This window comes from Jatropha curcas, chromosome 6 (assembly GCF_041381405.1).
Source record: "Jatropha curcas cultivar XTBG-Jc1 chromosome 6, XTBG_Jcur_1.0, whole genome shotgun sequence".
NCBI classification, from domain to species: Eukaryota; Viridiplantae; Streptophyta; class Magnoliopsida; order Malpighiales; family Euphorbiaceae; genus Jatropha; species Jatropha curcas.
The window spans coordinates 25,764,198-25,787,857 of record NC_143156.1 but is presented as its reverse complement, the minus strand read 5'-3'; the positions used below and the strand labels follow the sequence as shown (position 1 = coordinate 25,787,857).

Here is a 23,660-nt window from a genome sequence, read left to right as displayed (position 1 = left end):
ACAATAAAAATTGTAATAACAGATTTTACAAATTTTGATAATAGAGAATGATAAGGATGACAACTGAGATTAAAATTGTCTCCTACTTTTTCCATTACCCTCTAAACAGAGAAATATATTTGGTCAAAGGGAAAATGTAGGAAAAAGAAAACACAGTTATAAAGTATATGGGCATGTCATAGCTTTGTCTTCCTTAACTTTCTCACTTGTCATGGTGAAAATGAAGCATGTAAGAAGATAGAACAGTTCAAAGGTCAATGCTCACCAATGAATGGAAAAGCAAAAGCCAATCTCGCTAATAAACAACAAAATTTATAATATTTTCTAATTGCAAACTATTTTCACTACATAATATCTCAAAATCTAAAAACTACTCAAAATTGTTCACTGACGTATTCTAAATCCCGAATTGCATCAGTCTGATGCTAACCAAGTTAAACTGACACCATTCTAAGCTCCAGGATACAAAAAGACCATAATTGGTGTTGGCTTTTAAATCTGAAACTAATGAATCAAATATCATACCTTGGTGAATGGTGTTGCTTTTTTTTTCACTTGTGTATTGAAAGATCAATGTGTAAGTAAGCTACACAAGACATGAAGAAGAAGAAAAATGCAGATACCAACATCATTGGCTCTGCTAGCATGAAGATTTGGTTGAATGTGTAGTACACCTGTGCAGTCAAAGCAGATTATTACTAGGAGCAGGCATGGGACAAACGAAGGTAAGAGCCATTATTGCACATAAAAATAAACAGATGTAAGCAATTTCCGCCATGGAAACATCAAAATGGGAAGACTAGTCTACCATTGCAAAGAATTTTAGAATTTTTCTAGTCAAAGAGGCATATTTGATAATTTTCCATGGAGATGGTCAAGCAGAAACAATCTCCATTGCTTAATTCTGTTGTTGAAGTATTCATTCTCAGAAGAACATATCAAACAATAAATGTATCATGTCCCTTGTCTTCATACCTTTTTACTTAACTGATCATGATGAAATTAAGGGGGGTTTCGACCACCAGAGGCCACAAAATAAATTACCAAGTGCTATATCTGTGTGCAGCTTATAAACCCTAATCAAAGATCCTTGATCACATTTTGCCAAAAAATCATGTAACATACTAACATGTCAATTAGCAAATTTCAAAATGTGTATTAGCTACTACAGCGTAAAGGCTTATGCTTAAGTCTGTGAAGGTGCTGATATATTGTAGCGTAGTTATCAACAGTTATTATTTTTGTGCCTTGAATAAGGCTTATCAATAAATGAAAAGCTTCCATGAACCTTGCCTGCCTAAATCTTATTGGCCAAAGAAAACATAAACATTTTGATAATGGTTTTAAATGGCTTCAGAAACCCAATAATTTATGACAAGTTCAGATACAATAAACTGAGATATGGGGACAGCAATGAACACAACACATGTACTGGGAGATTGCAAATCACCTGGAATGGAGAGTTGTGTTCAGGAACAACATTTTTCTTTTCCAGAACCACCACAGTCCTCCCAACAACATCAAGGTATGAATATTTTGTCTGCAACATCCAAATTTAAGGCTAATTGAACCAAGTATTATCCAAATATAAAGACATCTAACTCCAGAACACTGAGTACAAAACAGTGTTAGGCTATAGATGCATATACCTCATAGGGTTTGCCTAACATGAAGCCTTAAAAAATCAAACTGAATATTTATCAAAGAAAATTAATACTACTTCATGCCCAAACAGTCCAGATGACATAGCTTTAATGTTACTGCTTATGTAGAAATGAAATATGCAGCCAAACTCCTGTCTGCTTACTGAACTAATGAGGCTAAAATTGCAAGTTAACATAAATGCAACTAAGAGAATTGCATAGTTGTACAAGTAAACAAATTGTTCTATAAGAACTAATTACCTCCAAGTGTTGCTCTACTGGAAAAGGAACCACAGCTGAAGGGTCTTTGGACCCCTCTGGCAGCACAACCTGAAATAAAACAGTTTATGCATTACAAAATTCACATTTTGCAATTTGAAAGGATTAAGCAATGAACATGCAGCAATCAACGATAGACGTATGGAACTAGAGGGATAGAAATATAAACCCACTTTGATGGTCAACTTGTCTACAACAGTCTCAGCAAGAGGACAGCCAAAGCTGAAGTTGAGGTAACGCCTTCCATCAGGAGACTCAAAAAGGAAATCTTGCAAAGGTAGGCCATAACCAATGACAAAAGTAGCTTTCCAACCTCCAAATAAAGGATACCGTGGTTCAATTTCAAGTTCAGACTGTTTAGAAAAGCCTCGAGTCAAGATGCTTGAAGATCAAAATCACATCTCATAAACAGTGAATACTGAATACCACATCTTCCCATATGCAATAATTAATTCTATTACTCTCCACTTAGAACATGACACAATTTTTCCTAAATGTAGGTTGACAATGAGAAAATGCAGGCAAAGATTTATCCCAAGCTTGCAGTAGTAACAGCAAAGAGGGAGGATGGAAATTAAGGCAAACCAAGAATGGTAGAATATAGCAAAGAGAGGGATACAAAAAATCTTACTACCTCTTGATTCTCTGTAGGTAGATGTGATTATAAAACATATATATTTCATCTTGATAATTGACAAAATGCACCCTAGGAAATGCCAACAGGAAAGGAAAGGGGAGAGTGTGAAAAGAATGTTAATACCTTTCGATAATCCGTACGTAAATGAGATGATGAAATGTTCCCTATGTCATCTCGATAATAGACAGAATGCACCCTAGGCGGTAGTCTTGCTAGGAGATGCTTGAATGATGATGTACCACTAATAGATGGCCTAGATTGATATTCAACCCTGCCAAAAGAGGAAGCTTCAGAAGACGATTGTATGAACTGAACAAAAAGAGAAATACTTGATTCAACAACCAAGCCTTAGTCCCAGACTAGTTGGGTAAGCTATATATCTTTTGTTTCAAATCTCCACTCAGATCAGGTTAAAAACAATGCAAAGCAAAATATAGGCCGGAAAAAAAATCCTTAGTTTGAAAAAAAAAAAAAAAGAAAGAAAAGAAAAAGATACCTAAAAAGTTTATGTAAACAAAAGTTTGTTAATCATTCAATGAGCGTGCTACCACTAACTATTTAAGAAAGAAAACACAAGCACATTTGTAGACGCAGAAATGGTATTCTCATACAAAACACATTGTCCATACTTCCTTAATGAATAGAATAAAGATTATTAAGAACTCATACATTAACAAGATGTCTAATTTTCTGAAATATAGCATAGTTTCTTGTGAATCTGGAGTTATGCTCATTTTATCAAGTGAGAAAATATTAGGAAAAAAGGCTACAAAGAATTATCAGTATAAGATATTAATGACGCAAAAATATGCTGAAACTTAAGAAATTAATGTACATATGAAAAAGAATTATCAGTATAAGGAAGCACTCATTGAAGATGAATTGAAACCTGAGAGGGTTGTTCAAAATGGTTTAGCCTTGTCCAATGTAGTTTTTTACATACACACTAACAAATAACAGCACTGGATTAACCAGAAGCAAAGAATGTAAAGAGTAGAAAGAGAAGTGATGCAGAGTAGAATCGGCCTAGGGCAAAATGGAATGGAGAGAGAGAGAGAGAGAGAGAGAGAGAGAGAAAGAGAAATATAGTGAACCCTCAATATTGAGTCATTAATAAGTCAAGCAGTATGATATTTCCTTTCATGCACTCCAGTCTAAGTTGCACATTAAGGAGCAATGAGCAAAATGAAAATGGGTTCCAGAAAAACTGTGTATAATGTTAGACTACACAACTATAATAAATTAGAAAAAGAACACAATAACAGAAAAGTAGAAATGCAATCAGAAAGCATGAGCAAATCCTACCTTGAAAACACGCCTTTGTGTCGAGCACCAGCATGAACCAACTTGTAATGATCTGTTATCTGAAGGTTGCCCCAGTGAGATATTTCTATTTCACGAACAAGCTCCTCAACAACAGCAAATGGATTGTTATTCTCAAAATGAATAATTATTGGGGAAAATGAATATGGTGGACGATCTTCATATGGTCCATATTTTATCTCTGAACTAGCACGGTTAGTGGGTTCCACTCTTGTGAATGATTCTACTTTTCCAGTTGGTGTCTTGATAAAAGTTGTCTGCTGCCTAATATGATATGGTGACAATATTATAGCACTATCATGGTAATATACCAATTGTGGTTCTGATTGGCTTATCTCAGCCGGAAAAGGTTCCAGAGAATGTGTTAGTATATAGAGCACCTCCAGGGTTGCAGTTTCACCCGATTTTAATGGATTTAGCAAAGATATGACAAAATACTTGGTTCCATTTGGTGCCTCAGGTAGCTCTCTTGGCTTTACATCAAGAGGCACATAAGTTCGCTTCTTCCGCTTTCCTGTAGCTGCTTGTGCTTTGACCACTGCCAGATGATCAACTTGAGTAGGTGGGAAAGCTAGAAGGATTTCAGAAGCATCAGTTGTCCCAGTATTTTCCACCTTTAAGATATCCATATTAAAATAAAATAAAATGAGCAAACTGAAATGCACATTTCTCCAACAAAAAGTACAAATATTCACGATTCCAATTATCACTTAAAACACATGGCTGTTAACCAATTGAAAAGATTAAAAACATAAAATTCAACCAAATGTGAATTTCAAACACCAAGGCTTAAAATAAACATAAGAATTACCATTGCATGCTTGACAAACTCAGCATAGTTTTCCAGGTCAAGTTCTTAACAATCAGAATGAAAAAACATCATAATTTACCTTTTATTAGCAATTATCAAAATAATTAAAAAAAAAAATTGCATCTTTAAAGCGTTTAACAGCAGTGTTAAAAAATAAAAAAATAAAAAAAATAAAAAGATCACATACCTTTAAAGTCAAGAAGACCTTAACAATATGTGAAGTTAAGTCTATCTGCATCCATATCAACAAAACAATGGAAAAAGTCAGTATATTATCATCCAACAGAAACTATAATCAGCAGAGCATTTTCTATTGACGAACAAATAATTTGATTTATATAAAACTGATGCAAAGTACTTACTTTTATTACAAACCAATTAATCTCTTTGAGAATTACACAATCGCTATGTACAATTCAAAAGAACTTAACAACCCTGATAATAAAAATACTGCATCTATTATATAACCCTACGTAAAATTCAAAAAATGTCGCAAGCAACAAATATCAAACAGGTAAATATAAATTTCCGTAAATCCTAAATGATTGCATATTTTCATTTTTCTTTTCCAAATTTCGATCATTTCCATAAGCTCCACAAAATTGAAACCATAAACTGCTGATAAATTGAGTTTAAAATCATCGAGAAAGCATTCTACGTAGATCAATGAATTGTAATTGAAATATAGTGAAATCACACGATCAGACATTCATAGAAGCGACCGAAATATCGATTGAGAGAGCTTACTCTACGCTCAGCGTTGAGGATTTGGATCTCCTGAGAGAAGGATGTAGAGAGAAGTGAAAAAAATGCGAAAATGGAGAGAGCTAGGGTTAGTCGAGCTCCAACCACAGCTTCCATAGTTGATCTGTTGCTGCTCTTGCAGTTGACCCCCAAAAGAATTTGGTCGCGCACTGAAGTGAAGTCTTGTATTATAGAATTTGAGAGGGTAAGCAGTGAGCGTAACGAAATGGAGACGGGTTCCGGTTCACCAATCCGGCGGTTCAAGAGCCTGAATCGGCCTTTGAACCACCGGTTCACTTCAGTTCTGTTTTATTTCTAGTTGGTTTTGGTGCGGTTCTGATTACAATTTCAGCATTACTCGTATCTTTTTCTAAAAAAAAAAAAAATAAACAATTAAATTTTATAAAAACATCTCAATAATTGAGCGATCTCGTGTATATAAAGGATTTATTTTTTATTTTTTTAATTAATTCTTAGATATTGGATGAAAAATAATTCCTGAGGTATTTATATCCAGAATGAATCAAAAAATAAACCTTTATTGGTTCTACCTCCACAAAAAAAATTATGAAATTTATAAATAATTTAATAATCGAATCAATTATAAAAAAGTTGTAATATTAAACCTTATAGAAATTCTATTATCTAAATAAGTTGTTAGAAAAAATTTTAATGGACAAAATTTTCATCAATGTCAGCAATTAAAATTTTTTATTATTGCCTTTTTTTATATATTAAAATATTACTAATGTTGATGCCTTCAATTAAATTAAGTTTAATGATTAATTTTTAATTATTTTTAAAGATAAGAATTTTGTGGTTATTAATGTTAGAAATGTTGGAATTAAAAATATTTTAACGTTAGAAATAATAAGTATTTTTAGAAGTTTATAAAGTCAAGTATTATTAGGTTTGCTTGTACTTGTGTGTGTGTGTGTGTGTATATATATATATATGTAATATGTTTGTCATTTCATTTTCATTTATTTGTTTTCTTTTTTGGGATTTAAATAATTTTTCTTTATAATCTCATCTCTATTTATGCATTTTGTTTTTTTTTTTTTTTTTTGGCAGTACAAGTTTAGCATATAAAGAATTTTTGAAAGTCAAAAAATTAAGCTATGCCATTTTGATTAGGAATGAAAAAGTCCAAGAAAAAAATTAATTGTATTAAATGAGTCTTTCACCGTTGGCTCCGAAACGTGAGAGAGCTAAACCGTAAGAAATTTACAGTGAAAATGGCTCAAATTCATAACCTTATACCTTGTAAATCGCTTAATTCTTTTATATGCTTTTTGCCATTAAACTATTGCCTTTAGATTATAATAAAATGTTATTGAAATTTGATAATATTAGTATTTAATATTTTAAACAGAAATTTAGCATTAAAATATTGCTTATTGAAATATTTTATAACTTTTTACTTGTAAATTAAACGTTCAAAAGTAAATTTATTATATAAAAATAAAATTTTAACAAATTTTTTCCCATTTATTTGATTATTTTTTATAATTTAAAATGAATCTTATTCGATATAGATTCACCATTTTCTTGCTTTCTGTGTATTTTCTTTGGGACATTAAAATTGGAATGAGTTACATTATAAAAAGTTATTTACAATCTATCAGCCACCAGACAACTATCAGTTAGTATAAATAACTAAATCAAATAAACAATTTGTTAGGAGTTAACTATTAATAGATGGTAAATGAATTGAATTGAGCTGAATTATAAAGAGCTCAAATTTGACTCGTTTAAAAATAGTCAAGCTCTAGCATAGCTCAAGCTTGATAAATGAGTTGAGTTCAAGCTCAAGCTCAAATATATCAAATCAAAATGATGTCTTTTTAATGTAAGTTTAATTTTAATTTTAGCTTATTGAGCTTAGGGTGAGTATTTGATTCGGTCAATTCAATCAATTCGATTAATTCGGTTCGATAAATAAATGTTCGGTTAAAGAAAATTTAATTTTTAATGATTGGTTAAAGATTCAGTTAAAAAGTTAATTTAATCAAATTAATCGAATTTCAAAACTGCGTCGTTTAAATCAAGTAGATAATAAAATTAAAAATAGTTCAGTTTTTATTTTGATTAAGTATTGATTATTATTTTTGTTAAATTCAATTAATTATAAATTTCGGTTAAATTCGGTGTTAATTAAGTTTCTATATTCTTTAACTTCGATTCGGTTAAGGATCAAAATTAGTTCAGTCAAAACAATTTGGGTTAAGTTCGATTAATCATAAATTTCGGTTAAATTCGATTAGTTAATTAATTTTCAATATTCTTTAACTTCAGTTCGGTTAATGATCAACATTAATTCAGTCAAAACGATTTGTTTAAGTTCAGTTAAATAAAATAAAATTTAGGTTAATTTATTTCAATTAAAAATATTAGTTAAATTGACCAAAATGGCTGAATGCTCACCCATAATTGAGTTAACTCGTGAACTCAACTCATCTGGATGAAGTTGGCTCGAGAGACGACTCGTGAGCTAATGAACTAAGCTTGAGTCCAGCTCGTTCATTGAACAAACTCAATAAGTTTATATGAGCTTGAGTTTGATCTATATATATATATATTTTGTATTTTTCACTTGATAATCTTAAATGCTACCCTCACTTGATAATCTTCCGGTTTCGGTTCCCATCACTCTTAAATTGACGGTTCTGGTTTTAAAAACCAGGAAATGACCAAGCCTACCTATAACTAAATTTTATGAATCCCCTAGCTATCAACTGCTACTGTAAGCTACCATAAATAGTTAAACTGGACTGGCTAACTCTTAAAATTACACTTTTGGATGGATGCCTATGTAGTTCACGACTAAATTTCAGAGACCAATCAGTATGTTTAATAAATAAGAGGATGCGATTATAATTATAATTCAATTTAGGGACTAAATACTTATTTACCCAAGAAACGTTAGCGTTTGCCAATGCCAACTTACAATTTTATGTTACTAACCCAAAAAAAAAAACAATAAATACTCAAAAAGATTGTCGAAAACAAACGCTGCCTTTTGCTTGTAACTGGTAACAGCAGCGACCGATTCTGCTCCTGGATTTTCCCCTATAGACTCGGAACCTTTTTTCAATATTTTTTTCTCATTTTCTCTGATTATCCAAAACGCTGCAAAAATTAATTTGCAGAAGAAAAAAAAAAAAACAATCACCACTACCATTGCTTTTCTTATTCATTCACTTTCTTCCGTTACTTTTTTAAGAACTCTTCTTTAATGATAACAAAACTTGTAGTTTACGCAAACACATGGCCTGCATGAAGCTCGGATCAAAATCTGAAGTGTTTCACCTTGATGGGCATACCTGGTCCGTTTGTTCTTTTCTTTTTCCTTTTTTTTGTCGGTAGTGATTTAGAATGTGGGCTTTTAATAAATTTAGAAATCATATAGTGGGTTTGTTTTGTTTTTCAATTTTGATATTAGATTTTAGTTTTAAATTATGTGTTTCTTTAACATTTCAGTGGGTGCAAATGCTTTTGAGAGACTGTCACTCATGGAGATGGTTGATGTTTGGTGAGAGTGTGCGTGTGAAGAAAGATAATTTCTTTAATGATTAGTGAATAAGATAGTGCTCGTTTATTTCTCAATGCAATTATACTGGGATCAGATGTGTTGGTCCTTTTTATCTCATTATTTATTCATTTAATTTGGTTTTGAGATGAGAAATTTCAATGTGTGAGTTGATTCATGCTCATTTTGAGCTGAAAATGGCTCATGAATTCACTGACATTAGGCATTTAAGTTAAGATATTGCAATCCATTTCTTTTTAAAAAACAAAAACTAAAAGAGTTTAAGGAAGGAGGGGACTGGAATAGAATATGTGTAATTGCATTCACACCCTCTCTCTCTCTCTCTCTCTCGTCCAGCCTCATATTTCTTTCAACAACATCCTATCCAAGCAGGTCATATTGACTATATATATGTTTGTGTGTCTCTATTGAAATGAATATTTGCAATCTATACAAAGTTGTCCTTCATGAGCTAAAAAATAAATAGTAAATTACAAGAGAGGTGTGAAGGAAATGAATTGGATTTGCAAATAGAATTCTGAAATCTAATGCTTCTAATGAGCCTTAGTATTGTAGAATGAAGTCCACATTACAATCTTAACTATTGATTTATTGTTTATGCAAGATTTGTCTTTGCAACTATTAAAATTAACACAATTACAGGAGATATGCAACAGAATTTAAGGACAAAATTAGCACAAAGAATTTAAGGACACGAAACTAGATAGAATCATAAATGACTTAAGTATGAATTTAAATTTTTATGAATTTAAATTTTCTGAATTTATGAATTTTTTTATTGGCCGGAAGATCTCCTTTTAGATTTTCATGAATTTGATTGCTATCCTTATTTTGGGGCTACGATAAGTGCTTGTATGCAGTCACACAATTTAGTTATAAAGTCGAATTTAGAACAAGCAATGGAGAAATGAGGGACTTAGAATTTGGCTAAATAAAAAGAAAAAACTTAAGTTCAGGAGGGAAAAAAGACAACCCTGAGTCATCTTTTATGGCCTTAGATTAGTGCTACAACCTGAATTACAAAACTAATAATCTAATATCATGAGCTAAGGAAGAATAATATAACTGCACTGGTTATAAGAGAAAAATATGTGCATATACGCTCTCATATGAACATTTATATGTATATAAAGTTGTTGAGTCAATTCTAGTTTCTGCATCCACGTCAACTGAATATTACTTTACTTGCTGATGGCTTACAAACATAGGGTTCACTATTCTAGATAATTTCAGGTTCTGTACAATTAATGATGCTAAGTTGCTCATGATTTTTGTGTCACTTATCTTTTCCTGTAATCGTAATAATTGAGAAACAATTCTACTTCCATATGAATAATAAGTACACGTTTAAGCTGGGATTCCAATTGCATCCTAAATGAAACCAGAAAATGCTTTCTATGCAGGCTTTGCTCAACTGGGCTTCCGAGTGATGTCATCATTGAAGTTGGAGAGATGTCCTTCCATCTTCACAAGGTATGTTCTTGGGATACTTGACTGCCAAAAATTGGTGTGTTCATTCTATATATTTTGCTTTGCTTCATGTCTTGTATTGAGGTAGGATTTCAGGAATACACCTTCCAGTCAACTGTAAGCGCTTGAAATGCATGTCAAGTTCCGAGGTTTCATCATACTTGAATTTCATGCCTAGATATTAATCAAATGGACAAAGCTCTATAAAAATGCTATTTGATTTATTCTTTAAACATTCTAATAAAAGGTTTTGCATTTGAAGTGTATGAGCAACGCCACAATTTATTTTAGAGGCAGGAAGTGTCCCTTTAAAAATCACAGCAACGGAATGGTTTGTTTAGACTTATCTGATCAGTTATTTTCAATTGCTGGTGTGAATCTAATGGTGAATTTGTAAAATGTAATAGCTGAATAAAATTCTGTCTTCTCCTTTTCAATTTTCTTCATTTTAGCTTACGTGTTCTGACAATAAAAGATATCACTTCTACATGTTGAATTTAGCTCTTTTCATCCTAAATTTAATGGTGTAGTTCACAAAAAAAAAGGTTTAACTACAAAATGGGTTGATGAAGTTAGTTAAAATAAATGATATATTAGTTCGTTTCCCTCTTTTACATTTAATAGCGTGACAATCTTTCCTTCAAAGTGTGGAGGCCAACCAAAAAGCCAATCTACTGCCTTGATTAATAGAACTATCATAAACAAAATATCTGATGTAATATGTTCACTTTTGTGCTTCTATACATTCAATGCTCATACTTCTTTATTTTTCATTATTCTGTTCATAAATTGAGTTGCATTTCCCTTTCATTCTTCTTGCATCTCCTCAGTTTCCACTGCTTTCAAGAAGTAAAGTGCTAGAAGATCTTATTGGAGAAAATTGTGGTGAGGATGGGAAAAAGTGCATAATGAAACTTGATGATATCCCAGGTGGAGCTAAAACTTTCTTGCTTGTAGCCAAATTCTGCTATGGAGTAAAAATAGAACTCTCTGCAATGAACATAGTCAGTCTTAGATGTGCAGCTGAGTATCTTCAGATGAGCGAAGACTATGGAGAGGGAAATCTTATCACACAAACAGAAAATTTTCTTAATGAAATTTTCGGCAACTGGAGAGACTCGCTTAAGGCTCTTGAGACCTGTGAAGAGGTATTGCCAAATGCAGAAGAGCTTCATATTGTTTCAAGATGCATCAATTCCCTTGCAATGAAAGCTTGTGCAGATCCGAGTTTATTCAGTTGGCCTATAACAGGATGCAAAAATGTGCAAAGCCCAGAAGCTACTGTATTTTGGAATGGAATACGTACTTCTGCGAAGCCACATCCTATTGGTGAGGATTGGTGGTACGAGGATGTTTCATTCCTTAGATTACCTTTGTACAAAAGGTTAATTCAGGCAGTTAGTTCAAACGGTATGAAGCCAGAGAGGATTGTTGGGGCATTAATGTATTATGCAAGGAGGAATCTTCCTTTGTCGGGCAGGCAATCAGGAGTGGAGAATGGTAATGATGCTGCACCTGGATCAACTATTTCTACAGTAGTTGATGCTACTCAAAGGAATCTCCTTGAAGAATTAGTGGAATTATTACCTGATCAAAAGGGTGTTACACCTAGTAAGTTCCTGCTTAGGCTTCTACGAACATCAATGATATTGCATGCTAGTCCATCATGTCGAGAAAACTTGGAGAAAAGGATTGGAGTGCAGTTGGATCAAGCAGCTCTTGAAGATATTATGATACCAAATATGGGATACTCAGTTGAAACTCTATATGACATTGACTGTGTTCAGCGGATTCTTGATCATTTCTTGCTGGTGGATCATGATGATCCTACATCTAATTTTATGGTCGACGAGGGGCAAGTAATGGGAGGTTCCCATCCACTAACTCCAATTACAATGGTGGCAAATTTGATTGATAATTATTTGGCAGAGGTTGCACCTGATGTTAATCTGAAGTTGGCAAAATTTCAGTCTCTTGCTGCTGTTATCCCTGACTATGCAAGGCCATTAGATGATGGAATATACCGTGCAATTGATATATACCTCAAGGTAAAATCTAAAAATTCTGCAAATGTTTTTTTGTTGATAGTACTTCTTGACAAATTGCCATTGCTTTAATGATGCAGTTTGGAGAATGCTTCCTTAATTCCTTTTTTCAGAGGTTTCATTCAATTTCAATGCCAAACAGATCTTAAATCATCCATTTAAGTTCTAGTAGAAAATGGAATTTCTTTTTCTTCAAACCTATTTATTCTTGCTTTTATTCTATTTATGCTTCAATGATTTCTTTGTTACTAATATGCTCCTTTTGCTTCAGGCTCATCCATGGCTAACAGATTCAGAAAGAGAACAACTATGCAGACTCATGAACTGCCAGAAGCTATCATTGGAAGCTAGCACGCATGCTGCTCAAAATGAGAGGCTACCACTTCGAGTGATCGTCCAAGTTTTATTCTTCGAACAACTGCGACTCAGAACCTCTATTGCTGGTTGGTTCTTTGTTTCTGATAATCTTGACAGTTCACAAAATCCAAGTGGCAATCTTGCCAATCTTGCTCTGACTAGAAATGATATGCATACTCAAGCTGGAAGCACACAAGACCGCATTATCGCAGTTGATGAAATGAAGGAGAGAGTTTCTGAACTTGAGAAAGAGTGCTTGAACATGAAAGAGGAGATTGATAAGATAGTGAAGACAAAAGGAAGTTGGAATATTTTGTTCAAAAGATTTGGCTTTAGTAGATCAAAGCCAAAATCTAGTGCATCCAAACCCACTGACTCTAAAGAATCACCAAAATCCTCTACACCACTCCTGAATGGAAAAGAAAATCACAGTGGTAAATTAGCAGACTGAACATCACACTCTCAGAAGCATAAAAAAATACAAAAAGAAAATCTTTTCGTTTCTTTATTTCACTTCTAACTTATGAAAGCTAACTAGTTGTTACTTGTTCGTGGTTGGTTAAGCCAATTTTGTAATTATATTTATCATTAGATTTTAAGACATTCACATTTTTTTTTTATTATATTAAATCTTTCTTTCCCTTAACAAGGTCTTTCTCTTACTCGTTGGCCACTTGGTGTTTGAATTATGCTAGCTTGTTTAATTGGAATTCTTCAGCAGAAAAATTGAAATAGATACTTTACTTAATAAGAGAGTATGAGAGCATACTTTTCCTTATTAACCAGACATTGTATCCTTAGTCCATTAAACTAAATTCTTCTCGCATTTAATTGGTTCATTAAACGCTAAAACGCTCTTTTAATATATATTTATTCTATCCATGAGGATGGATTCTCCATGACTTATACGAACAAGCATACCAAAATTTCAAAGAGTAAGACTAAAGACCACCGATTGGTATCAATTTTTTTTTTTTACTTGAAATTCCCAATACCGATTACTTGAAAACATGTATGTATTTTACGTTACCCAGTGTAAGCAAGTCTAAGAAAACATTCTATAATTATATAATTTAATTAATTAGGTTTGTTCATTAAAATTGATATGTAATTCATTTAAATTTGGTAGGAGTTATTCAATTTGTATTTTAAATATAATTAAAATTTTAAAATATTTTATAATTAATTAATATATAGATAAGCTTATTAAAAAAACATAATTTACTTGCTTTATAAATCAATTAAGTTTCTAGTCTCTATTGCCTAAGACTATATTCTATTGCTAAAGATTAGAAACATTAGTCATAATTTTAATATGTTTAATTGACTAATTTGAAATATTTTGGTACATATTTAGAACACTGTGCAGAAATTAACACATACATATATATTACATTAAGGATATTTATGTTGTTTTAATTTTCTTTTTATATAATAATTTATAACTATCTATATATGTTCATAATAAATAAGTCTGAGTTTACCCGTTTCACTTTCATCTGTTAATATATGAATGTTACCTTCTTTCCGAAGTTAAATTTCTATTCGTTGATATAACATTTTTTTTTCTGTCATATATATCGAATAATACTTTCTCTCCTTTAATGATGTAAAGATGTGGAAAAATTTTATTTTCAAATAATTGAAAAGTTAAAAACATTATATTCTTAATTATAAAATTGTTTCATTGATTAATTTTAATCAATTTTTTTAACTTTCATTTTTTATAATCATATTTTGTTTGTTTGTTATTTTTTTTTTTATGTCCCAAAATATTTACAAAATTTTTAAATTTGTATATATAAACAATTATTTTTCTCTTAATAACCTTTATTATTATCATTAAATGAAATACTTTTATTAATGTCTTATTGGGTTAAGGGAAGAATTGACAAAATAATTTTTATTGGCTAAAATTTTATTATGCGTGCTTTGTCAAACAATACAAACAAAATGGAACGGAGGGAGTAATTACTATTACTATTATTGTGTTATACTTATTAATTAATTTTTAAATTATATTTGTATTTCATGTTATTTTATATTAGTGAAAATGTTATTATATTTATAGCTTATATTTATATGATAAAATTTAGAATATAAAAAAAAAAAACGTAGCATATTAAAGCATATGATAAATGTATACACGATTTGGCAATAAATTAAAGTTTAAATCCTCTTCCCTTGATACTCAAAAAAAGAAAAAAAAAGTTAAAAGTTAAGAATATTGCTGTAATTTATACTCCTCCGTTTCATTTTGTTTGCATGGTTTGATAAAACACATATATTAAGAATTTAGTTAATAAAATTTATTTTACACTTTTTTATTCTTAATAATTTATTAACATACTAAAAATCCTTCATTTAATAAATAATTATAAATATTATTAGGAGAAAAATAATTATTTATATATCTAAATTTAAAAATTTTGTAAATATTTTGAAATATAAAACAAAATATAACTAAATATAACGGGACGGATGAAGTATATTTGTTTATAAATTAGTTAAACACAATTATTTATAGAATAAAAAAGAAGCCAAACGCCCAAAAGATGCATCCGCAAAAACAAGCCATTTGTAAAGTAATTGTAAAAGGATCCTCTCTAACGCTATTCCTCTTCCCAGTCGACGAAACTGAGCCTGAAATTTAGCTGATCAGCTTTGCTCTTTCATTTCAGGCTTGCCCAGCCCGTTTATTTGTATTGTATTTGCTCAATAATTGCCAATTGGAAGCGGATATCAAAGGTTCAAGAGCCAATTCAATTTTATCTCAAAAAAGATATTAAAAAGGTATTGCCTTTGTTCATTTAATTTCTGTTTATCCTCTTTTAACTGAATATGATATGATGTAAAGGTATTATATAATTCCTGAATAGTTTCAATACATTAAGAAAAGTGAAGCATTAGATTGGATTATAATCGGAGTCAATTTACCTGGGGAAAATATGGAAATTATTGATGGTTCCATATTAGTTTTAGAACCCTAAAAATTTTGGGACTAATGGGGCTTTTCATGTTATTTTGAACCATTTGATTTCGAGTTTTTTCTTCGTATATTGAGTTATAACACTGTATTTTTGGGTTTCCTATGGTTCAGTAAGATGACAACTCTTGAGACTCAAATGGGTCAGCCTCAAAAAATTAGTGTTGCTGCCGCTGCTACTGCTAAGATTCAGAGTTCAACTTCATCATTCAAAAGATGGGGAAGGAAGCATCCATTTGTTAGATATGGGCTTCCTATGATTTCACTCACTGTTTTTGGGGCATTAGGTCTTGGTCATCTTTTGCAGGGCAGGTTAGTGCTATTTTTATTTTAAAAATTGCATTTTTTTTTTTTTTGTTTTTTTATATCATATATAAGAACAACATGAATTTTCTATTGACAGCCAATTAGATCAAGTCCCCTCCCTTCATAAAATCTTTCCTCTTTTCACTTGAATTCTCAAATGGGACTGTGTTGCATCTTTGAGTTAAATGTATTGCTAATTTCGGAGATTGGGTTGTCTTGTGCATGATTGACATAACGACCACGGACCACCGCCCGCCCCACCCCCCCCCCCTCTCTTTTTCCCTTTTTTTCTCCCTGATCTTTCTCTTTCTAAGTCGAATTTCCAAATGAGACTATTATGTCGATAATTGTTTCATTTGGCAATTGAGTGAAGTTCAATGCTTACTTGAAAAATGTAATTATGTTGTCTTGTATACAATCAGCCTATATTATATTGTAATTCGAGTTTGTGTTCCCTTTAGTCATGAATTGTGTCATGGGGCAATAAAAGGGTCATGGCTTGCTAGATGATGAACTTGTATTCTAATGTTACTTGTGTATTGTCGAGGTTGATTGGAAAATGGCCTTCTCAGTTATTGTTATTGCTGCTTGAATGGCCTGAAACTCAGTTATCATCAATTTATTCAAAAAGGTTGTTTGCTATGATGGATTTTGGATGAGAAAATTGAAAGAATTCATAGATTTGAGAAAGTTCATTGTTTGGATGCCAAAAATGGGTAGTGTGGATCCATGGATTTTAACAAATTCTTAATTTTCTAAAATCCCTGAAATTGAGGTATTTCAAATCCACAGCTTGTAGTTGTAGGCGTGATCTTATGAAATCTCTCATTTCGAGTAGACGAGGCCAGAAGGAGTTTTCAAACTTTTTGTTTATTCCAAAAATACCTTTTGTTCCAGGAGTTGGGTTGTCTATCAGACCAGAGAGATTGTCCAAATTCATGGAATTAAATACACAGGTTTTTAATTAATTCCATGGATTTTAGAAGACTTTTTTTTTTGCAAGAGAATATGGGGGCTTGGGGACTAGAATTTCTGAATGCTCTAACAATTGGTGTTTTGCATTAATAGTTATGCACTCTTGGAGTAAATATAAAAAATTCTGCTATGCTTATGAAATAGTGATTAGAATGTCATCCTCGGTTTCTGGTTCAAATCGGCAGGTCTAAACTAGTGAGGAAACAACATATAAAGCCATCTAAATGATGCTGTCATTTAGCTTTAGTTGTGGCCTGGACAAAGGAAAATTCCCAAAGTACAAGAGCATGTGGTTGAAATATGGATTGAGATCCTTTAGCAGCACTGAACTTGCTATTTGAGACTCAGGACAACTTCAGAGCAATTGAATTTTCATTCCCTTATCCATTGTTCAGTAATAAATGAATTTGAAATATGGAATTCATTTATAACTAATTGAGTTGAATTCGATGCAGTTGAATTTATGGTAGTTAAATGGATATTTTCATTTATACCAAACATGAAAACACAAAGATTCAATTGAATTTCACAAATTTTTTTGGGATTCATTTTATACCAAATGGGGGCCTTAGTACAATTACTGATGTAGGTACATAATCTAAATGATAATGAACCGTTGCTTTCGTTGCCATGACTTTGTTTTTAACATGCATAAATATGCAGTATACTTTTGGATTTCCTTACCATTTGTATGATACTATCTGTTTTAAGTTCTATGGCAGAATGCAAATGGATCATTGTCATGTTCTCATTCTACTCCGCATCTGAAATTTTTTGTAGTTCAGCAAGGATATCGCAAAGGTGAAAGACGATCAAGAATGGGAAATTATTGAGACTAGAAAAGCACTGTCTAGAACAGGGCCTATAGACGCATATCAACCCAAAAGGATTTCACTTGAAGAGGAGTTAAAGGTATGGTTACTTGATGTTTGGTTAGCACACCTCCAAACTAAACAAATTAAGGTTATGTTTGATAAACCGTAATGAAACTAAACGCATTTTCTTTTCTAGTGTGTAGAAATGCATTTGATTATATCATATTATATCTCATTAAGGCTTACTAAATGGGGTTTTGCAACAAACTTGCTTTTCTGTGGTATACAGGCTTTGCAGCAGAAAGTGGACATAAACAATTACGAGTACAAAAGAATTCCTAAGCCGAACGAAGGCAAATCAAACTAGTTATAGGCTTGTTTCTACGGTCGTTATATCATACATTAGGCAGAAGATCACTTTTTTCCCTTTTTATAAGATTGCCGGTGCTATTTTTCCTGGTTTCACGAACGAGCGTTCATTTTTGGGCCGAGTAACTTGATATGGATAGTAATGGCTGTAATAATGAAGAATGTTGACTCGTAATTCTGTTATGTTGTTAGTCTTTGGAGTCCGCACAGAGTGATGGTGAGAGAACACTTTTAACATTAAAATTTAGCTTTGAAGGAACAAAAGTAGCATTTGATGGATCATTCTGTTGTTTTCACTTGAAATATTGTAACAAAAAGGGAAAATTTTCTTTAATCTCTACAAGAATTAAAATTAAGTTGTCAAAGAGCAGGTGGGGGTCCTCGTGGCAAAGTTTCTGGACAGCAGCTTGTAAGGAGACCGCAGCAACAGAGAAACCACAACCTTGGACGTTATCAAAATAAGGAAAAACGTGTTAGAACCACAAATAAAATAACACAACAGCTAGGTATCGAGTCGGGTCGATACATTTTTGAGCTTGACTAAATAGCTCGATCCAATTAGGAAATTCGAAGTTCGAATTCAAGCTTTATTATTATTATTATTATTATTAACTTTTAATTTTAACATTTTGATGCAACATTTGATTAATTTTTATAATTCTATTATCAATTCAAGTTTAGACAAAATTAAGTTGAATTTGCTAATCTGATAGACTTGAATTTATTTTTCTTAATTTATGTTGTTAAAAATAAAATTGTGTTTTATAAATATGCTAAATATACCTTATTAAATTATTTTCTAGATATATATAATAAATTCAAAAGCACCTTTTTTTTTTTTGGGAGGACACCTTCAGTGGTAATCAAATCAGTCTTGATATGAAATAATATGAAATTTAACCGATAATAAAATTGAATTGTAACCATCAAAAAGTTGCTGTATGATTTTATTTTTCAAAATTGAAAATCCATGATAAGAGTTTTTTTTTTTTTATTAGAAAAAGACTAAGGTAGAAGATTATTATTATTATTAAAACTATGTGGAACGAAATATATATTACCATGGCATTAGGCACCCATTAGGTCTGCCCGCTGGTGCATCTGCCGGTGGAGGTGGTGGCACAGCTGGTGGTGGTGATGGTGGTTTAACCATCTCTCTCAGAAGCAGGGGATGGCAAAATAGAAACGGTGGTGAGACTTATTGGAGTGAGGTTCAAGCTTTTAATAGTGAAAGAATATTATCTGAAGTTAGATGAGTTGGTATATTTATTGCAACTTCCTTTCTTGATACATTCCCATCTACCATTCAAAACTTGTAAATTTCATCAACAGGGCATTAGGCTTTACATTTAAAAGATAGAGTTTATAATTAATTTGTAAAATTAGATTATCGGACACTTTACTGCTAATTCACAGTAAAATTTGCTGGAGTGTGGATTTATAATACCTACTGAAAACCATATAATTATGTGTATATGAAATATCATCTTGATCTAATGCCAGTTGAGAAGCCTGGAAAAGCAATTCACTTGGTAGAGATTGAAAATTCTTTTTGAGACCTTTAATCTACTGGTATAATGGACCTCATTCATATCAATGAATTCAAAATTCTCACAAATTAAAATTCGAGCAGACTATATTTTTGTCAAGATTACACTATATTTGAGTGCACTCAGTGCTCTAAAAAGTTCCAACCTTCAAAATCCAAATGCTTGACCAAATAAAATCATTATATGTCAAAAATTTCATGCAGATTCATCCATTCCTATTCTTAATCAAATGGAGACCCAAGAGAGAGGGAGAAGCAGTTCTTGACACAATTTGACAAAAAATAGAATGAACTCTGAAAAGAATTGAGAGCAGGTAAAACTATATTAGGCAAAAACTTCACCCCATTCATCTCCACAATTACAAACTTATACCCATTTTTTCTCCCAGATAAAAATACCGTCTCTCCTTATGTACATCAACCCTTCAAAAACACAATCAAATGCACCAAAAGACTTAAACCCTACCTAGGTGTACCTTTCTTTTACCTCCAAATATATCCCTTCACATTTTACCCTTGTTTTTATTCATTTACATGTGATACAAGCGAAATCACAGTCAAAAGAACCCTCTCCTTATCTTTCTAATTTGTCCCTTCTAGCCCAAATAGAAAAACAAAAAAAAAAAAGGGAAAAAGGCACTTGTAGCCGCATGGTAAAATGTCACCTTGGATTTGGTTGTGAGCCAAAAGACCACAATGGCTGAACAAGCCTCTGAGCTGATGGACTACCGAGTAACATAGCCTGAGATCGAGTAAGCATCTCAGTCATTGATGGGGTTTGATACGATTGAACAAGACTCGAACCATCAGTTGAATCTCCTCTTGCTGTTGCTCTTTGCCATGAGTGTGAGCTTAGACCGGACAGAATATAAGCTCTGCCAGATGCTTCATACACATGCCTGCTTGCCATCCTCTCTTGCATCTCTTTTAGCTCTGCATCTAATGCAATGCATAATCGGTCATGGGATTTAGCTGAAATGGTTTCTGACAATATCCTTCGGCAAGTTTCAAGTATAGAAACTGCACCAGCCAGATCTCCTTGCTCTGCTGCAGTTCTTGCTTGTGACATTACCTCAGCTGCTTGAAGCCTGTTGCGTTGCCTGTCCACTTCAATAGACACTGCTGCTTCTCCAGATATTTCAGGTCTGTTAAGCCTAACTTCTTCACTTTCTAAGGTTGACATTTCTTTAGATAAAGGATCCTTGTAAACACATCTCACCTTTAGAAGTGATGTTTGATTTCCCGAAGGCTCTGCTGGAACATTTATTGAAACCAGAAAATCCCTCTCTTCATCAGCATACAAATCTCCAAAATCGATAAAGCCCAAGCTCGCGTCAGTCATCAAACGACTTGGGTAACTTCCTGCTTTAAGAGAGCTAAGGCGGATATCGGGGTGCACACACTCCACTCTAACCTGCAACTCTTGCACCACAACACTTAAAAGTCCGCCAATGCATTGTGCAAATGCATCCTGGATTACAGATTCAGTTTCAATGAAAGAGAAAGTGCCTCCAGATATTTCTGAGATAGAATGCATTGATGAAGCATCATGATCTGCACCAAAACCAAAAGCATGCACTGGAATCTGAAACCCTCCAGTGTCACCACCATGAATAGATAAAGGCAGAAGTAACCGGTAATTTGGCTGAGGTTGGTTATTCCCAGAGCTGCTCACAGTGTATGTATCTTGCCCATCTGATAGCAGTATTATACTTCCCACAGGATTCTTTTCCCTTCGGTCTTCCATTACTTTTGCACCCTTTCTCAGGCCTTCAGCAATGTTAGTGCCACCATTTGCAACCAGAGAATTGACAGCTTGAAGTGCCTGCTGCCGGCCTGTATCAGACATTCGACGGAGGGGAAAGAGACGGCGGGCAGTGGAAGAGAAGGCAATAACTGAGAGCCTGTCATTGGAGCCAAGGTTCTGTATTACAAATCCCATAGCTCGTTTAAGCAATGCTAGCTTTGTACCTGCCATGCTACCACTGATGTCAAGAACTGTGACTAGGTCAACTGGAGCTCGAGGAGTTTGAGACAGTTGAGGCAAGCTAGCCTGGTTTCTTCTTGGATTTTGTCTTGTAATAGTAGCAGCAGCTTTGAGATGGACCAACACAATGAAGTTATCGTATGATTTGGATCGTGATGCAGCTGAAACTTCTGGGTATGCTTTGATCTCTATTGTGCTAGCAGAATTCTGAGGAGCAGCATCTTCATTGTCAGAACTTCTGTCAGCAAATGTGGGTTGGAGATCTAAGGATTCATCATCGTTAAATACAGTAGGCTCGGGAGCTTGGAGTAATGGAACTATGTGTCGCCGATTCAGATCTCGACGAGGCGGAGGGTGTAACCTGCGAACCACAGTCATCAAAGCATCATTGTGAGGCCACCCTACTGCATTGATAGATCCTCTGCCAGGCAGAGGATCCAAACTGGGAGCCTGCAGGGGGATTTCTTTCCATTTTGCTCGACAAACTGGACAAATTTGGTTGCCATGTTTCACATTTGACGCGATGCAGTGGAAATGGAAGGAATGTGAGCATTCAGCAGTAAAAATAGCATGGCCATCTCCATGTTTCATCTTGGTCAGGCATATTGAGCAGGTTTGCTGAAATCACAAAAGAAAAGACAAGCAGAAAATTGCATGAACATGGGATAAAATCTGAAAGAAGGAACATAATTACATAATATACTCGAGATCAATATTAGTATGGGTAAGAATATTCGAACATATCTTTGTATCAGCATGCAGATCCAATTTATGGTACGAAAACTCTCAGAAAATTTTATCTTGCAAAGGAAGTTGACGTGTAATAAATCTTCAGAAATCAGAATATACACACACTTACTACCCATGTATCAAATTCAGTATTTTACAACTGACAAACCTTAAAATACTGTTGCATAGCTTAGAAAGCCGATAACAATTTTAAGCTAGCATGAAATTACCGTATCTCAAAAGAGACATGCAAAGTAAATTTATCCAAACAAACAATTAACATGTCACACTGATGTGTAAAATGATAGATTAACTCATAGATTTCATGATCAGGTAATTAGTCCTAAATGAATCTCCCAGAATTTTTTATACATTGGTGAGAAGCTGCATGTGATCCTAATTCATTTGAAAAAATAATAATAATAATAATAATAACTCATATGGTAATCTAGAAAAAGAAAGAGGTAAAAGCATGGGTTTATCTTCTCCACCAAACCCCAGTCTTTATTCAGATTATTATTATATTTCTACAATGTCCGTATAATTTTAAGAGCGTCAAAATTCACAAGCAGCTCACTGGTACAAGTCCTGCACCAGCCAAGGCAGTATGGAAGAAAAGTTGTATGCAGTTTTCAATGTTTCTAATCCTAGCATGTGTTCATGTATATTTCACCTTTGTCAGGCAGCAATAATCACAACAGGTAAGTTGCATACATGAATAACTTTGAGACTCTGGGGCCAGACCGCATGACCAGAAAAGAAATATTGGAAAAGGAAAGAAGACCAATATTAAGGTTTAAAGAAGTATATTAAATGTCAAAAAAAAAATTAAGGTTTAAAGAAGTCAAAGTTAGGTATACAACATATGGGGCACACAAGATAATGCAGAGTTAAAAAATGAGAGAGTGACTTTTGAAGTGTTATCAAACAACTATTTTATGATACAGATGAATCAACTCTCTGAATGCAAACAGGGAAAAAATATAAAACATATCTATCAAAAGGAAGGGGAAAATAACATGTTGCTTTATGATGTTTCTTTACTTTTACTTCTTTAATGAAGTTTCACACCTAGAAAGCTT

General features: G+C 32.9%; 4 protein-coding genes and 1 long non-coding RNA gene across 9 annotated transcripts; 2 read left to right on the top strand and 3 right to left on the bottom strand.

Annotated features, from left to right (window-relative positions):
• Positions 1 to 292: 292 nt before the first annotated feature.
• LOC105650914 (Ribophorin I) lies at positions 293 to 5,622 on the bottom strand. 2 transcript variants are annotated; one of them, XM_012237878.4, is made up of 8 exons: positions 5,441 to 5,620; positions 4,881 to 4,925; positions 3,865 to 4,496; positions 2,683 to 2,830; positions 2,096 to 2,275; positions 1,905 to 1,973; positions 1,451 to 1,540; positions 293 to 674 (listed from the first exon to the last, which is right to left on the bottom strand). In XM_012237878.4, exons 1-8 carry the CDS (start codon positions 5,552 to 5,554, stop codon positions 552 to 554), a joined length of 1,401 nt encoding a protein of 466 aa, XP_012093268.1. In that variant the 5' UTR covers positions 5,555 to 5,620; the 3' UTR covers positions 293 to 551. The 2 variants fall into 2 exon arrangements, with proteins under 2 accessions (XP_012093268.1, XP_089579413.1); XM_089723287.1 differs by lacking the exon at positions 2,096 to 2,275 and having other exon boundaries at positions 5,441 to 5,622.
• Positions 5,623 to 8,460: 2,838 nt separating this feature from the next.
• LOC105650915 (BTB/POZ domain-containing protein At5g03250) lies at positions 8,461 to 13,482 on the top strand. 3 transcript variants are annotated; one of them, XM_037637369.2, is made up of 5 exons: positions 8,461 to 8,766; positions 8,921 to 8,972; positions 10,394 to 10,463; positions 11,291 to 12,508; positions 12,777 to 13,482. In XM_037637369.2, the coding sequence occupies exons 1-5, from the start codon at positions 8,754 to 8,756 to the stop codon at positions 13,311 to 13,313; spliced, it is 1,890 nt and encodes a 629-aa protein (XP_037493297.1). In that variant the 5' UTR covers positions 8,461 to 8,753; the 3' UTR covers positions 13,314 to 13,482. The 3 variants fall into 3 exon arrangements, with proteins under 3 accessions (XP_037493297.1, XP_012093269.1, XP_037493298.1); XM_037637370.2 differs by having other exon boundaries at positions 8,751 to 8,766; positions 8,921 to 8,980; XM_012237879.4 differs by lacking the exon at positions 8,921 to 8,972.
• Positions 13,483 to 15,396: 1,914 nt separating this feature from the next.
• LOC105650916 (cytochrome C oxidase assembly protein) lies at positions 15,397 to 18,595 on the top strand. Of its 2 annotated transcripts, XM_012237882.4 has the most exons (5): positions 15,425 to 15,447; positions 15,544 to 15,655; positions 15,963 to 16,160; positions 17,915 to 18,041; positions 18,234 to 18,595. In XM_012237882.4, the coding sequence occupies exons 3-5, from the start codon at positions 15,967 to 15,969 to the stop codon at positions 18,309 to 18,311; spliced, it is 399 nt and encodes a 132-aa protein (XP_012093272.1). In that variant the 5' UTR covers positions 15,425 to 15,447; positions 15,544 to 15,655; positions 15,963 to 15,966; the 3' UTR covers positions 18,312 to 18,595. The 2 variants fall into 2 exon arrangements, with proteins under 2 accessions (XP_012093271.1, XP_012093272.1); XM_012237881.4 differs by having other exon boundaries at positions 15,397 to 15,655.
• LOC110008789 (uncharacterized) lies at positions 18,563 to 19,540 on the bottom strand. Its single transcript, XR_002283589.3, has 2 exons — positions 19,375 to 19,540; positions 18,563 to 18,755 (listed from the first exon to the last, which is right to left on the bottom strand). It is a non-coding gene; the product is annotated as an uncharacterized LOC110008789 (long non-coding RNA).
• Positions 19,541 to 20,157: 617 nt separating this feature from the next.
• Positions 20,158 to 22,469, bottom strand: LOC105650917 (E3 ubiquitin-protein ligase WAV3; the record flags this gene model as incomplete). Its single annotated transcript, XM_012237883.4, is given in 1 exon segment — positions 20,158 to 22,469. A coding segment is annotated over 1 exon segment (1,946 nt), but the record flags the coding sequence as incomplete, so codon positions are not given.
• Between the last annotated feature and the right edge of the window lie 1,191 nt (positions 22,470 to 23,660).